The 16,703-nt window shown below is 38.7% G+C and overlaps 1 protein-coding gene across 5 annotated transcripts in view; it reads right to left on the bottom strand.

The window, feature by feature from the left end:
• asic1b (acid-sensing (proton-gated) ion channel 1b) overlaps nucleotides 1-16,703 on the bottom strand; it is a 186,832-nt gene that overhangs the window by 11,756 nt on the left and 158,373 nt on the right. For all 5 annotated transcript variants that reach the window (XM_067586772.1, XM_067586775.1, XM_067586774.1 and 2 more), the window contains 2 exons: nucleotides 16,016-16,166; nucleotides 12,972-13,099 (listed from right to left, as the gene is read on the bottom strand). In XM_067586772.1, the coding sequence (XP_067442873.1) occupies nucleotides 12,972-13,099; nucleotides 16,016-16,166 (279 nt within the window). The remainder of the gene's footprint in view (nucleotides 1-12,971; nucleotides 13,100-16,015; nucleotides 16,167-16,703) is intronic.

Consider the following 16,703-nt stretch of genomic DNA (forward strand, 5'->3'; position numbering starts at 1 on the left):
TATTTAGAGTGACAATTTAGACAATTTGTGAATTTTGAATCTTGATTATACTTTTATTTTGACCTCTGTTATTCATTTTAGCACAACACATGCTAACACTGAATAAAGCGTATAGAGGCCCATACAAACACCTTACAAAGTGCAAAAGACGACTCATAAATAATCAACAACAAACACTCCAAGTGTAGGCCAGAAAGCAGCACACTCTCAATACTTTATGAAAAATAAATAAACATGAATAAATATGAGATAATAAACAGTATATTTTTTTGACCACCAGAGAGACCATAACTCTAGGCGGCCTTATTCCCTGACTTACAATACATAATGAGAGGGGGAAAAACAAGTAAAATAACTGAAAATGAATACAGAAATGTGGACAAATAGGACAAATGTAAAAATATATATTCCCTATCAAATCCTAATAAAACTTTTGTATACTTGAGGTTGCGCTATACTGTTCATGTAGGACAAGTAATCTGAATCCACTTCAGCAGAGTGCATTTTGGATTTTTCAATTTGCATAATATTAAATATTAGCACTAATCATTTACATTTCAGCTGCCTAAAAAAGGACAAAATCTGATGCAGTAAATGAAGTAGGAGGCTATAAAACAGCCCCTGTGTGTTTCCGTCTCATCAGTTCAAACGGTGCATCACTGAGTGCTCACACAGCAATAAATTAAAGGCCACTGTTGTGATTTAGAGGCCTGCATTTTACAATTTGTACTGGACTGCAAGATGCAGCAACGTGTGTCGCATACTGGATTTGGTTACTAATAATCCAAAGCGATGTTCAACATGGACGTACAGTAGTTACACACATACAGCTCAGACTAAAATCTAATCAGGAGACTATAATGACTCGTCTGCTTATTTTCACATCAAGGACATTTCAGAAAGTCAAATAGAACATAAAAGCCATCAGAGCTGGGTAAAATGTGATAATCAATAATTGGTCCTTGTATATTTATTCACTTCATCACATGGGCTAGACCTATTGGAGGAGCCATACAACTGCGTAATGGCTCCCTGATGCTCAGAGGTCTGATTTTTCGATTTGTCTGCATTTTAAAAAGCTCTACTCAGCCATCCTAAACCACCTTGTGGCAACATTACTTCCCGCTGGTTAAACTTTTGCAAAAGCTTAATTCTGCAAGTGTAGATGAAAGTTAATCTACAGTAAGAGATTTGGGAGGACATTTTAGTGTGCTGTTAGCTGTTTAACGGCCACGAAGAAGAAAACAAATCATGTTAAGATTGCGACCTCACTTTCCCCTTCATTAACTCGGTGAGAGAGAGCAGGTGATAGGGTAAAAGGTAGAAAAAGGAGCAAAGGCGAGAGTCAGCAAGACACACCGGACACCCTGGCGAGAAGATGGAGGAAGAAACATTTTGAAGTTTTTTTCTTTTCATGTTAAGTAACAGGGGAACTGCAGACTTTTCTTTTGTGGGATCATGGTGAGTGACAGTTTGGCTGGCTGAAAAGACCCCGACAGTTTTACACTACAGGACTGCTGAATTGAAGACTGCAGTGAGTTGAATGGATGTGTGCAAACTGCATTAGATTAATGAAGAGTGAGTCTGCCAGACAAAAAAATATATAAATAAATACAGAGAGAGAGAGAGAGAGAGAGAGAGAGGGAGAGAGAGAAAGAGAGAGAGAGAGAGAGAGAGAGAGAGAGAGAGAGAGGAGAGAATCATATTAAAGAGAGAGGAATTGTATTAGAGGAAATGATTGTCAGAGAGGAAAAAAGTAAGGGAGCTAGTGAGAAATTGAGAAAAACAAAGAGGGATAGTCTCCTGCAGACGCGACATTGGCAGCATGCAAAATCCTACACACACTGGAACACACTCACTAGTAGTGTGGACGTGGAAGGACTAAGATCACTCCCAAATCCATCCCTTTCTCTCCTCCATTCATTATGCATGGTTCTGTAGCATATTAGAGGCCAGAGTATATGATTTGTCTGACTGCATACTCGCCATCACACCCGCAGAATTATTCACAGTTCAGAGGAATAACCTACATACACTTCGTTTCACAGGACACGAAAGACTTTCACAAGCTGACTGGGGAGAGTTTATGTTTCTTAATAATGTTAAGGCCCCAAGTGTGTAACTATCAGAGCTGCACAAAGGACTGAGGTCTCTGAGGGGCCCGCTGAACATGAACAGTCCCTTCAATTGCACTGTGGTAGCGGTGGTTTAGTGGAAAAATTGTTAACATTGGAAACTTCGTGTTTGTTTTCTAGCCAGCAAAACCTCCTTTTCAATCTCTATCATATTAAAGGACACTAAAAAGTAACTGCTTAAAACTGACATGTTATTGATGAGTCTGTGACAGACTTTTTGCCCTCTATGTGAAACACAGTATTGATTGCCAGCAAAAACTATATTTTCAACCTCCACGTCCTTCAAAAGACAGCATAGTGCTGATCATGCAACGGCAGAGCTCTTCCTTACCATGAGAGACAGCTCATTTCAACTCCCTTGGGTCCAACAAAAGCCTTGAACAGAGCCATTGACAGATATGTTACTCTCCTGGGTCCCTCAATCACTGAGGCACTGAGTGTGACCTGACAATTGTGAATATCAAGATAAAGCTAACATTTTCTGCAGTGGTGGAAGATGTATTCAAATTCTTTATTTAAGAAAAAGTACCTTTGCTCAACTACCATACCTAAGTATAACTTTGAGGTACTAGTACTTTAATTGAATACTTACTGTATGAATAATTTTATGCTACTTTATATGTCTTTTCAACTACATTTCTGAGGAAAATATTGTACTTTCTGTTTGTGTGATTTCCCCTCTAAATTTCTTAGTTTCATTTATTATAACGCCAAAGAGGTAAAATTATCCAATATTCCACAAAAAGCAAAGATTACAAAAAAGCTTAAAAAATATATACAAATTAAAAAAATATATATTTGTGTAGTGAAAGTGTAGTAGTGTGTTTGTATATGTAGCTTTTTCTTCTTTCCTACCTCATTAATCATCTCACAAGAACTGATATTTCTCTTGTGACCCTTGGGAGGGGTCCTGACCTCTAGGTTGAACTGTATATACAGATTAAAATTCTACTTACACATAGATGCACCAATAGGAACAAGTACTTTAACTTTTGATACTTTTAAGTAAATTTAGCTGATAATAGTATAGTAAGTAAGATTTTGAATGCAGGACTTTTGCTTGGTAATGGAGTATGTGCATGTTTCCTATGAAATGTAAAAGGAGCTTCTAATCAAGTACCAATCCTCTGTTAAAGATTCAAAAGCAAAATAACTCACAAAGAGCAGTCATAGCTCCAGGATCCTGTTTAGCACCATAAACTCTGTGGTTAACCCCTCTGCTTGCTCCACTACAAATTCCTCTCAAATCAGCTGTGAGCTGTTTAAAGATTTCTTTCAAAACAAAATTGACATCATTAGGTCAAATATTTTGTACCCTTGTATCAAAGAATCTTCGTATCAAAGATTTCTCATTGGCTATTGAGGACCCTCCTGCTTTTAATCATTTCCACCCACTCTCTTTACCCTCCTTAGTCACATAATTGCAGGCATGAAACCCACTAGCTGTCAGCTTGATATAATTCCAACAAAGCTCCTAACAGTCATTTGCAACAGTTGGTCCTAGCATACTGATGATTTTTTAACAGTGATCTAGCCACAGGCACAGTCCCTTCTTGTTTTAAACATGCCATAATTCAGCCACTCTTTAAGAAGCCTGGTCTTGGCTATTCCAAATAATTTTAGGCCAATTTCTAAGTTTTCTTTCTCATCTAAGGTTTTAGAAAAAGTTGTTTTTAATCAGATTCTGTCCTTTTTAAACCAAAACAATTTTTGAGAAATTCCAGTCAGGCTTCCGCCAACACCCCAGCACAGAGACAGCTCTCAGTAAAAAAAAAAGACCTTATCTGTGCTGCGGATGCTATTAAATGCTCTATCTTTACTCTTCTAGATCTCAGTGCAGCTTTTGACACTGTCAACCACACAATTGCTCCTGGATCACTTAAAACATCGGCATTTCTGGAACCGCCCTTAATTGGTTCAACTCTTACATTTAAAACATATGAATCACTGTTTCCATTGGCAGCTCATCTTTCACACCTGCAAGTATTTCATGTGGGGTTCCACAGGGCTCACTTTCAGGTTCACTTCTTTTCTGTCTTTACATGCTCCCATTGGGAAGAATCATCCAGACTCATAATATATCTTTTGACCGCTATGCTGATGATACTCAGATCTACCTTCCCCTCAATTCCCAAAATCATGCCAATGTAACCCAATTACAAAACTGTCTCCAAGACATCAAACACTAGTTAGCTCAAAACTTCCTTCAGTTAAATGAGGACAAGACAAAGATCATACTCTTTGGCCCCCCACTGTTACTGCCCAGAACCTCAATCACCTTTCCACCTACATTAGACCACATGCTAAAAACCTGAGTGTTATATTTGATTGCAATCTAAATTTCAACAGGGAGGTAAATTCCATTGTCAGGTCCAGCTTCTTCCAACTCAGAACAATCTCCAAAATTAGGCATTTCCTCTCATCCTCTTACCTAGAAAGGGTCATTCATGGACTAATATCATCCAGGCTGGATTACTATAACTCCCTCTGCTGAGGTATCTCTCAAGCTACCATTTCCCGTTTACAACTAATCCAAAACGCTGCTGCCCAGTTATTAACAAGGTCCAAGAAACGAGACCACATCAACCCTATCCTTGCATCCTTACACTGGCTCCCCGTTCATTTCAGGATAAGCTTCAAAATTCTTCTAATTGTTTATAAATCTCTCCATGGTCTTGCCCCTTCATATATCTCAGAACTTCTCACCCCTTACCGCAGCAGCACCAGATGCCTGCCAAAGGCCATTAGACAGGCTGAGTCTGTTGAAGCTTTTAAGATGCAACTTAAGACCCATTTTTATTCTCTGGCTTTTAATTGTGTTTAATCTTTTTTTTTTATTTCTATCTGATCTATTGGGTTTTAAATTGTGTTTAAACTTATTTGTATTTTAATCTTGCTTTATTTTCAACATCTGTTATGTGCATATATGTCCTTATGCTTTTATGTGTATACATATGTCTGTCTTTGTGAGACACTTTGGTGCAAAACTGGTTTGATTTTTAGAGTGCTCTACAAATAAAATAAACTTGAAACTTGAGTATGTTACCTTTGTTGTATAGGTATTTTTTGCATAAGTAAAGGACCTGAATACATCTACTACCACTGAACAAAAAATTAATCTGGACATTCACAATTGTCAGGTCACAGTGAAAATGTGCCTCATTGATTGAGCCACACAGGACAGTAACATATTTGTCACTTTTTTTGTTTACTTTCCACCACTGGTTTTGTTTAATATGGTCCAGAGTTTTTCCATTTTCCTTTACATGATCACTTTGATTATCAGATTAATGTTTGGAAATGTTTGTATGGGAAGAAAGAAAATTAAAATGGTGAGACATAGTTAGCACCCTGTGGTATTAATTTCAGTTTTTACGCCTGTCTAAATACTACCCACCTCATGGATTAATTGTTATATGAAAACTGACTTGCTGTCAGCTCCACTAGCCATGTTACTGTTTGTGTGCAAACTTCTCTCTGTGACCTCTGTGAGAACCCTACAGACTGTGTGGACGAGGAAACTAAAACAGTGAGCTAAAAGAGGTTAACATCTTTGTAGAGCAGAGAGTTGCATGGTATTTCTCTGAGGTTTCAGCATACCTAGCCACCGTTTCACATTCCAGGTAGAACTCAGATTCAGTATTCATATATAAAATATCACAGAGTGGAGCTTTGAATACGTTTTCAAAGGTGTCACATTTGTCTTGACATTGTTAAACCCACGGAGAGGGTTACTGATAAGCCTGGAAACTGAACCGCTTGTGCTCACTGTTTAAATTTCAAATGACTGAGACACTGACTCAAAAGTTTAGTTAAGTTCTCAGTCTGCTGGGAGTGATGGGGGCAGACGAGGGCAGGGCCATCAGAAGACCCTTGTAGAAAGCAAAAAGATCCTCCAGATGGTTGTGGATCAAGGGGAGTGAGCCATGGATGTGAGAGCTACTGGGATCCAGGCCAGGCCTTGATCAACCCTGGCAGGGTCATCTGGGTGAGGATGTCTGATGTTGAAAGACCTGGAACAACCCCAGGGCTCCAGACCAACTTTTCCATTGGTAGCACTGGAGCTACCAACTTTCCCAGTTGGTCGCTTTTTTTGCCTGCAATGGACGATCCACATTGCCTACAATACACACACAGTATAGCTTTCCCCTTGTACCGCAACCATGGGTACTACATTAGCCATTGTGGTTGAAAGTTGTACCTGTGGTTGAGGTTGGAACCTCTTGTTGTCTCTCTCTCCCCATCAGCCTCCTCCTCTCTCTCCTCATATTGTTTCTACAATAATCAGCTATAGACTGCTTCATTTTCGAAACACGGTAACAGCTAAATGGATTGTTTTGTAAAATTCTGTGTCCTCAGTGTTGGAGAATGTGAATCCCATGCAGTGCCACCATTACGTACACTCGCATCACATGCTATGCGTAGGGCGCCAAGTGCCAGAGGGGGCACCAAAACAACCTAACGATCATCATGCACTCGCACAAATGTGACCATGTGAAATTTAATTTGCACACTCTCAAATAATGGTCGCATATTTGATCATTTTGGTCGCAGTCTGTAGCCCTGAGCCCCATCCAAGGACACATAACTGATGATATCAGCCAGTGTATCTGTTTAAGTTTGTTCTTTTTTTAAAGTAAATTTTATTGATTATGAATTGACAATACAAGGTGCAGGAATATAACAAATGGAACACTTACCGCCAACCAAACAACCAACCAACACATACAGAAAGAGAGAAAAGAATAAAATAAAATAAAAATAACAATTATAAATGTAGTTACAGAAGAAAGAGATAAAATATGAAGAAATAAGGGGGTGAGGGGTGGGAGATATCTCCAGTTCTCCGTCTTGCCATTCATCAAGCGCAAGATTCTATAGCTTTTAGTCTACAGTGTCTGATATCTGGATTGTACTGGGGACTTTCCATTTCAAAGAGTGGTGACCCCTTTTAAGTATGCATGAAATATCAACAGGAAGATAATCTACAAGTGGCGACTACACTTTTAAAAACAAATCATTCTTGCCCATTAGCACAGCATGTATTGTTTCATGTGGCATCTATATTGAAAATCTCTTTATACCAGGGGGTCACAGCAGGTGGGGTGGTTTTGATCCAATTAAGTAAAATATGTTTTCTTCCAATAAGTAGCAGTTTGTCAAGACATTTGTAAAATGATAAAGGAAGTTTTAGCTCTCTAGAGGGCAAACCTAGGAGAAAGAGCCCAGGGTCTTTCTCGATTTTAACCCCAAAGATTCCACTAAGTTCACATGAAATAAAGGTCCAGAACCTTGAATTAAGTCTGCACTTCCAAACACAATAATAATGAGTGCCCAGATTGGTGTGACATTTGGCACACAAAGGAGAGATGGTACAATTTGTTTTGTTCAGAATCAAAGGGATGACATGTAACCTATGGACAATCTTATACTGTATCTCCCTTAATCAGTTACAGGAAAAGGATGATTTAATCAAATGTATGACCCCATCCTAGTCATCCTCAATGTATTCTACACCCAGAACTCTTTCCCATTTGTGAGAGAAAGTACTTATACCGGACATGTCAGATGAAATTAATAGCGAGTAGAATGATGAAATGAAGTGCTTCAGATTTTTTGGCTAGGAATTAAATTCTCAGCAGCATTAAATGGAGGATTATCTGGGGATGTGAGTACTGGCAAATTCATAAAATACCTTATTTGCAAAAAAATGAAAAAATGTTCTTTGAGAAGCTCATAGTGATCTTGTAGTTGCTGGAAGGAGAGTAACACGTTGTCATTGAATAGATCACCAACAACGTGAATCCCCTTTGTGTACCAGAAGAGAATATGGAATAATATAATATTTTAGATATAGGAGTTGACATAGATTTTAGATTCTTTCTGCCAAGATATCTAACTATATTATTCCAGGCTCATATGCTGCTATAAAAAATTGGGTTACATTTTAGTTATATAAGATTAGGTTTAGCATGGCAAGACTACCACTTTTGGTCGGTAATTGCAGGATTTTCATTTTCTGCCTAGGTTTCTTGCCATGCCAGATGAACTTTGAGAATGCCTTTTCTATACACTGACTTCTCTCTAGATCTCTTTAGATCCTTTTTTTACTGATGTATATACTGGGATGAAATTTAGCTTCCATAAGTTTTTTCATGCAAATCACACCATTTACAATTTTATTGGGTAAGGATAAAGAAGCATTATGTGATAATGATTTAACTGTCCAGAAGTTTGCTGGGTTTCCTTTAATTTCAGATAGTGAACAGACATAAAATGATGATTTGGCATTCCCAATAACAGTGAGACGCTGACGTTGATGAAAATATTGCCAATGAGAGGATGATTTAGTTGTTCATACTTTTACGCCAGGCAGCATCCCTTTCATGTAACATTTCAGCAATGTCCGAACAAAACCAAGGACTGTTTCTGCTTTTCTTAAAAGGCGCATACTTGTCTGCAATGGAATTAAATGTTTTCATAAATTAGTGTAGGGCCAAGTGTGGATCAGGAATCGCCATGGTAAACCCAATATCACTGAAGTACAAATCAAACAAAAATGCTTGTTCAGAAAAGTGTCTAAAGTGGTTTGGATCTTTGTAATTTTGTGTCACAGATGCATGCTGTCGGGCAGTGGTCACTGAAGTTGAGAGGAAAAACACGACTAGATTTATAATTTTGAGGTCTATTGGTTAAAATAATATCGAGAATTGTGGCCTTTTCTACATTTTTTGGATATGGCGGAGTAGGGGAAGAAATAAACTGCGTGAGATTTTTTAGATTATCAGAAGTGTTAGTTAACCAGTTAATGTTCATTAACCCAGAATAAGAAGTTCTGAATTTTCATAGCTGGATATCAAATCAAATAAATCATCTATCACACCCGCAGGTGCAGAGGGTGGACGTAGTCATTGATGACTGTTAAAGTGGTGGGAACTGAGACATTTGGGGAGGATAAAAATAAAAGAATATCATCCATGTATAGCGATTTTGTTTATCGATTTTCCGACTTTCACTCCTTTTATTTCTGGGCCAAGCTTAACAGTTTCAGCTAATGATTGTAACACCAGGGAAAAGAGGTTATAACACTAGCTGTAGATGAGTGATATATGGCACATATCCATTTATGGAAGTCTCTCCCCAACCCAAATGTCTCCAGAACATTGCATAGAAAACCCCATTCAACCTTGTTGAAGGACTCTTGGAGTCTAGGCATATAGTAAGGGCCTTCTGCTTTGTGTGATTAGTATGCTGAATAATGTTCAAGAGCTTCCTTACATTTCTGGCTGAGTACTGGCCATGAACAAAATCTTTCTGGTCGGAGTTTATGAAATCTCCTTGCAAGAAGTTTCAAAAGCACCTTGCCTTCAACTGTAATAAGGCTTATTGGTCTATAAAAGGTGCATTTTTCAGATGGTTTACCTTGCTTTAGGATGACAGAGATGTTGGCAAAACCTTAGGTGGGAGGGAGATCTCCCTTCTCAAAGGAGTCTATGTACATATCCGTGAGGAGACCCGCAATAATCTCACTCAGCCTCTTGAAATATTCTGGGTCAAAACCATCTGGGTCTGGGGCGTTCACCCCTTTAAGAGTGTGTACAGATTCTAAAACCTCTTCCTTTGTGATAGATCTTGCTTTTTCATCTCTGAGAGAGATGAAAATTTGATATTGTCAAGGAATTTTCTCCAGGAGTCATCAGAGGAAATAAATTCAGAACTACACAGGTTTTGATAAAATGTTCTCATAACATTATTTATGTCTGTGGATTTGAAATATTTAGTGCCTTTACCATCTGTAAGTGAGGGAATCACATTCAATTCGACTTTCTCCCTAGCAAGACGTGCAAGGAGGCGACCAGGTTAGTTACCTGATTCATATAGCCTATGTCTGGCAAAAAATCTGAGCCTTTGCTCTTCTTGTTAGCAGCTGGTCTAATGCAGATTGAGCAGCATCTAACTGTTTTGCCAGAGACTTACTGGGTGAAGTTTTAAGTTCAGCCTCCAGTTTCTGTACAATACTCTCTGGATCCAGTTGATTTCTTAGAATCTGTTTCTTTTGTGCTGCAGTATATGATATAATAGCTCCTTGAATATATGCTTTAACAGATTCCTGTAATATAGACGTTGCCACTGTAGGGTGATATACTTAACAAAAGGAGGGCTACTTTATAAGGAAGGATTTAGTTGCCAGTGTCTGCATGCTGGGTCTCTGTATGGGGGGGTGATGGTTAGATCTTGAGTAAATTTTAATAATTGGGAGCTTTTTTGAGAAGCAGTCGACCAAAGTGGGGATATATCATTAGTAAGATTGAGTGCACAATTAAAATCACCCCCCAGTAAGATATATGGAGAGGAGAATGAGGATAGGTCTGAAAGAAGTTTTGGGAAAACGAGGTGTCATGTACATTCGGCACATAGATACAGCCATAAACAACATGTTTCCCTAGGTAGCCAGATAGAAGGACATAGCAGCCCTTTCTATCCGATATGGTCTTATCAAGGGTAAAGGGTGGACTACGATGTAGAAGAATAGCTTCTCCTCTACTTTTAGAATTATAAGAGGAGTAGAATAATTGCCCCAACCAGGTCCTTCTTAATTTAATGTGTTCCAGGTCTGAAAGGTGCATTTCTTGGAGTAGGGCAATCTGCCATTTTTCTTTTTTAAGTAATGACAGAATTTTCTGGTGCTTAATGACATGGTTTATAATCTTCACATTAAATGAGATTATTTTAAGATCACTCATGGCAGTATGTCATATATGACTATACAACTGAGTGGGCAATCTGTAGGACATGACATGACATGAAGGAGTAATAACAAACATCAGGTCTAGACTGGAGTGTATAATATGAAATACAATACACAAAAAAAAAAAAAACATAAAAGAGAGAAGAAAAATCCATCCCCAAACAGTGGAATAAATCCAAGCAATAGCTTAAATCCAAGAACAAACCAAAAGAGGAATCTCCCCTCCATAAAGAGTGAAAATATTCTCCACAACCCCCAACTGCATAAACAACAAATATTTTACAAAGTGGTCCAAATATAATAGTTTTAATATTTTTAACTAGATAGATAGAACTAGACAGAACTATAGAAAGGGAGTAATAAGATATTCGTAGAATATGTTAAAGTGTGTGCGTGTGTGTGTATGTGTGTATCTCACCTAATGTGGTCTCTGTTAGTTAAAAAATAAAGGCATTGTATTCGTGTTGCGATTGCCTTATCCAGACAGAGCCACAAAAAGGTAAGTCTGTTTATACAGTGGAGCTTAGAAAGTCCTCTGCTTTATGCGGACACTTGAAGGAATGCTCCACTTCGTTGTGTGTGAAACACAAGTTAGCTGGGTAGCGCATCTGAAGCCCTATTCCTTTCTTGATAAGATCCTTGCATGCCCCATTAAATTGACGTATTGCTTCCCTCACCTGGGCCGACAGATCCTGTCTGATGTGGATTTTGCTTCCCTTGTAGTTGAGTTCCCTGTTCTCCTTAACGGCTACCAGGATCCTCTGTTTGTCGCTGAAGTTGTGAAGTTTGATGATGATGGGTCTGTGGTAGTTTCCCTTTGATGGGCCGAGTGCCCGATGAGCTCTGTCAATTTTAATAGATCTCCAATTAGTCTGAAGTCCAAACATGTCTGGGAGCCACTTCTCAAAGAATTTGACTGTGTGATTGCCCTCCTCGCCTTCTATAAGTCCGACCACCTATATATTGTCCCTTCAGCTTCTGTTTTCACTGTCCTCAGGTCATTCAGTGAAGGTTTTCACTTGTCGCTTGAGTTTGGTGATACTGTTTTCCAAGGAAGCTGAGTGGTCTTTTCTAGCAGAGGTGCATGATTCAGTTTCTGTGATCCTTTTGGCATTGTCTTCAATGCGGATGTTCATTTGGTTGATGGTGGTGTGGAGCTCAGAAAACTTCTGTTCCATTCGACCACCTATCTTCCTGGGTGATGCTAGTAGCAGTGTTTTCATCTGTGGAAGTGCTTCCTTCATCATCTGTAACATGTGTAGCTTTTTCATTCCTGAGTGGGTTCTCTCCATGGTTTCACATGGGATGTCGCTTACTTCATTCCCGGATATTTTTATCAGTAAGAGTCACAATTTGGTGTGTGAAAAATGTTATGAAGTACTGCAGAAATAACAAATTAATCAGTTGTGGGAGCAGGAGGCTGACGAAAATGACCCTCTCACTCCAAGTGCATCACGTGACCTGTTGAAGTATGTTCAAGTGACCAGCATATAAAGATTGTGACATACATCTGAGAAAAAAAAACTGATTTGAAGCTGTCAGAGTGAAAACTGACTTTGACACTGACACATTTTTGCTCGTGGAAATATTGACAGTAATGTCAGGAGACAAGTGTAAGATGATGTATGCTAAGGTGTGTTTTCTAAACTAACAGCAAAGCAGGCTATATTAAGAAACAGAAACAACATATTATTAGTACTAGCTATGTTGATTTATACATATTCACTAATTTGTGATTTTGTAAATACTTGCAGGACATGAAGAGCGACTGGCAGCATAGTTGGTGAAGTAATTATAAAAGGAATGCTATGTACATACACGCTGCCAGATAAAAGACAAACTATCAAACTATCCAGCCAGTGGAGATATCACAATCTGTATGCAGTTCTGTCAAAACCTGGATCAAAGCCATAAGAAAGCTGGAGTCTGTCATTTTCATGTTTGCATCCTTTTGACAGTACAAGAGATTACTTCATTTACAAACATAATATCGCTTTGAAATTAGATTAAAAGGCTCATTAATTTACAGACTCCATGACAAAATGTGGATCCTGTATGTCATTTTTGTCATCCTTCCCAAGACGTACCCGTTGTTCCTGACAGGAGACAAAGGTCTGGAACCCCGGCGCCACTCCAAAGCCCAGCTGGTCTATGAACGGTGGCTCCTCCTGGGTGTGGATCTGAACTTTGATCCCTGCTTCAAATGATGTCTCGTCTGTTGACAAGAGGAGGCGAGGACATTTACAACAGGGACGATGATTCGTATGCACACATTGGCCTGCATGATGTAACAACAGTTAGGGCACAAATGCTTTCCAGTTTGAATATGTTTCAGCCAGTGAGTGAAAAACAAGCTGTAACCAAATTAACACATGAGAAATTAGAAACTAGCATTAACTTGAGTTGGGAAGAACCATTCTGAGGGAGTAATTGTTTATTTATTGGTTGGATTTATAGACTTTCATGAATGACACCCACACTATGGTCATTCAGGAGTTTAACAAAGCTGGTAGAAGGAGTGGAAGGATAAAGGAGACGGACTTCCTAAGTAGGTTGATGACAATACATGTCCCGCAGGAATCTTATTTACTGCGAGGGGAAACCAGAGTGAATAGATAAATTAATAAATAAATGATGAAGAGGATAAAAGGAAAATCAATACAGCTGACAGCTTTCTTTGCTACAGCACTCTGCCGTATAGATTTTAAATGAAGCAGATAGGCCTCTTTGATACTGAGATCAGGGAACATCACAATGACATGGTGACTCAAACCTATACTTGTGCAAACATATTTCTATCAAATTTGCAGGGACATGCAACTGCTTATCGTGGCGATGGCAGGCTGGATTTTGTTGTGATTTTGTTTCTTTGAGCGAGGGCTCGGGGATAAAGTAGGATGTCTGTTTCCTTCTGCCTCTCTTCCCTGGTTGTCATTTGCTATCGCCTTCTAAGTATCAGGCTTTCACACTATTTTCAATTAAAGAGCTCAGAGATGCGGCTGGAATTCAGCGAGAGCTGCGACAAAGGGGCGACAGACTTTAACTGTTACACATTACTCTTCTGAAACTGAGTACAAAGCCGTTTTTCTGCTGGTGCCAACATTAGTGCTTGAGGCTCGGAGCAGCACATATACATAAGTAGTGCCCAAGCTCCTGCTCGCAAAAGCGCATGTCATATTTAAGTCATGGCCATCTGTCATCTTTATACAATTGGAATGATGATATTTGGGCTGAACTTTGAAACGAAATGAAAACTTGACCAAACCCGACACTGTACTGACACGTACGGCTGCCTCAAGTAATTTAATTGCCTCTGCTTTGTTGTGAAATTATTCCAGGTATGCGACAATTACACAGAACATTTCTTAGCAGAATAGTCTACATAACCAGGAGACAAAGCTACAGGTTTTATCAGGAAAATCATATGTGTATCAATTAAAACTTCAGAGAATTCTAATACAATATTTTATCAAACTACATCATCACAGCTACCATCATCTATTTTCTTGGTTGACGCTTTTATTTTATCCGGCTGTGCTCTCTTCTTCTTGGGTGACTCAGTGGTTGCCATTATTGCCTCAGAGCATGAAAGATTTGAACCTGACCCGATCAGCTGGATACTTTCAGTGAGGAGTTTTCTATTCTGTCGCTTAACCAGAGATCAGTCTGCTGCTAACTGACATCTGAATTCAGAGGATATGATGTGTCATGTATGATTGTTATGGTTGCTTTGATGAGTTATGTATGACTGTGTGTCATATGTGTAATTGTGTGTTTAATCTGTGTGTCAACCTCTTAAACTGAACTGCCCACGGACGCAATATGAATTTCAGTTAAGCTGAAAATAAAGTTGTATCATATCGTATCGTAATGGCCAATATACAACATTTTAGCAATAATGACAGTGTGGTACACAACTTAAATTTAGACATCAGCATCTAATTTTGTTAATTTTTATGATTTTGTAATAGTTTCACTATAAAATAGACTTTAAACATGTATTCCTGTGTGTTGCCACTTAAATAAGCTAGAAATTCTGAGCCAGTCTCTTCAATAGAAACAAAACATAACACATCTGTGGCGTAAACAAAATTAAAATAAAAAGTTACTCTGACAATAAATAAATACTATAAATAATCATGAAACAATACTAAAATCATTTTGCTAATAAAAAGTATGTGAATGTGTGTGTGTTGTAGTTACTGCTTCTTTAGGTTTCCACCACATTTCCTCTTCTAATCTTACATAGAGAGCATTAGATATTAATATTACTAAATCATTTAGACTTGGAGTAGACGCAGTTTATATTTAAACATTACAGTCAGATCACATCTTACTGCTTTGTGCTTCTTGTTCAATGATGATCGTGAGCACAATGTTTCTGTGACCATACTGAACTGTCTGTTTATATATTTTGCGGTTCCTGGTGCATATAAAATATTGAAACAAACACACAGCACCATATGCAGTCGCATTAAAAGCAGAGTTTCAGGGTCTCCTGGAACTGCACCAAGAAGACTGAACTGTGTTAATGGGGGGTCGGCCATGAATAGAAGAGCCTTTAGCCTCCATTGATTTCTGCTCTAGTTTGATGCATGTAGACTAGAAGCCAAATTGACAAGTGATGCAATTATCTTACAATGAAGTAAAATTTTCCTGATCAATATCCATTTGTCTTTACGTAGATTAGTCGATGCACAGCAGTTGCATTTCAAATGATCAGATTGTGTATTTTCAAGATCATCACTTCAAATGAATGAAAAAGGACAAAACATTTCACTTCACATTTCAGCTGCGTAAATATGCTCCAGATATCACCTTAGACTGTGAAAACAAAACTTATTTGGCCTAAAGTAGATCAAAAGGCTTCACAGTCAGTGTAATATACTGTAGTCAAGTCAGGCCTCTGTGTCAAGGATTAGAGGGGAATTCTTGTGATAGCTTTTTCCCCCTGAGATTTCTTAGAGCACTACACTGAAAATAACTGGCTACTTTGGTGTTTAATTGATTTAAAAAAAAAAATCTTTTTAACTCAAGTCCTTGCTTAAGGGCAAACAAACATGGTTTTAGCTGAGGTCTTCAGAACTGGGAATGGGAAGCTGCATGTGATTAATGCTCTAGGTAAACTTACCAGTCTCTCCCCACACAGGCAAGTATTCATCCTGCTGGATATCCAGCATCAGCTCCAAGCCGTTGCCCATCCCACCCTTCATCGTCACCAGCAGGGGTCGTCCATCTTGGCCCGAATTGAAGGTGTAACATTTTCCGTAGCGTGTGAAGATCTGAAATACACAAAGAAACAATACAGGGATTTTAGAGATAACTAGCCACAACAGATGACACGAGAGCAAAGGAAAATATATCTGTAAATCTTAATTCTGGAAAAGTATCTCAGTTTCCAGCTGTACGCATTTAATCCTTAAGAAGTGGAGATAAAGGTAATGCCGAGCAGGGGATTGTTTCAAAAGCAGCTGGAAGGCACCTGACCTGTTTTTGTAATGCTGTCAGCCACAGACCTCAAAGGTCTTAGTGCTGAGATGCTGTTGACAAACTGAGCCTTCACCTCTCGCAGTGCTGCATGATGCAGTGTGTGCTTGAGTGAATATGACACGGGTTTTATTTCAGAATGGGGCATCCTTCACCTGAGATATTTCACACAACAACAACTGCTGGCAGATGTAGACTGTTAACATTTTAGAGACTGTGATGATTTATGTTTCGATCATCGATTCGTTGATCATTTCAGTAATTTTTCAGGCAAAAGTGCCAAACATTCACTTGTTCCAGCCTCTCAGATGTGAGTTATTTGCTGCTTTTCT

Source organism: Thunnus thynnus, chromosome 4 (assembly GCF_963924715.1).
Source record: "Thunnus thynnus chromosome 4, fThuThy2.1, whole genome shotgun sequence".
Classification (NCBI taxonomy): domain Eukaryota; kingdom Metazoa; phylum Chordata; class Actinopteri; order Scombriformes; family Scombridae; genus Thunnus; species Thunnus thynnus.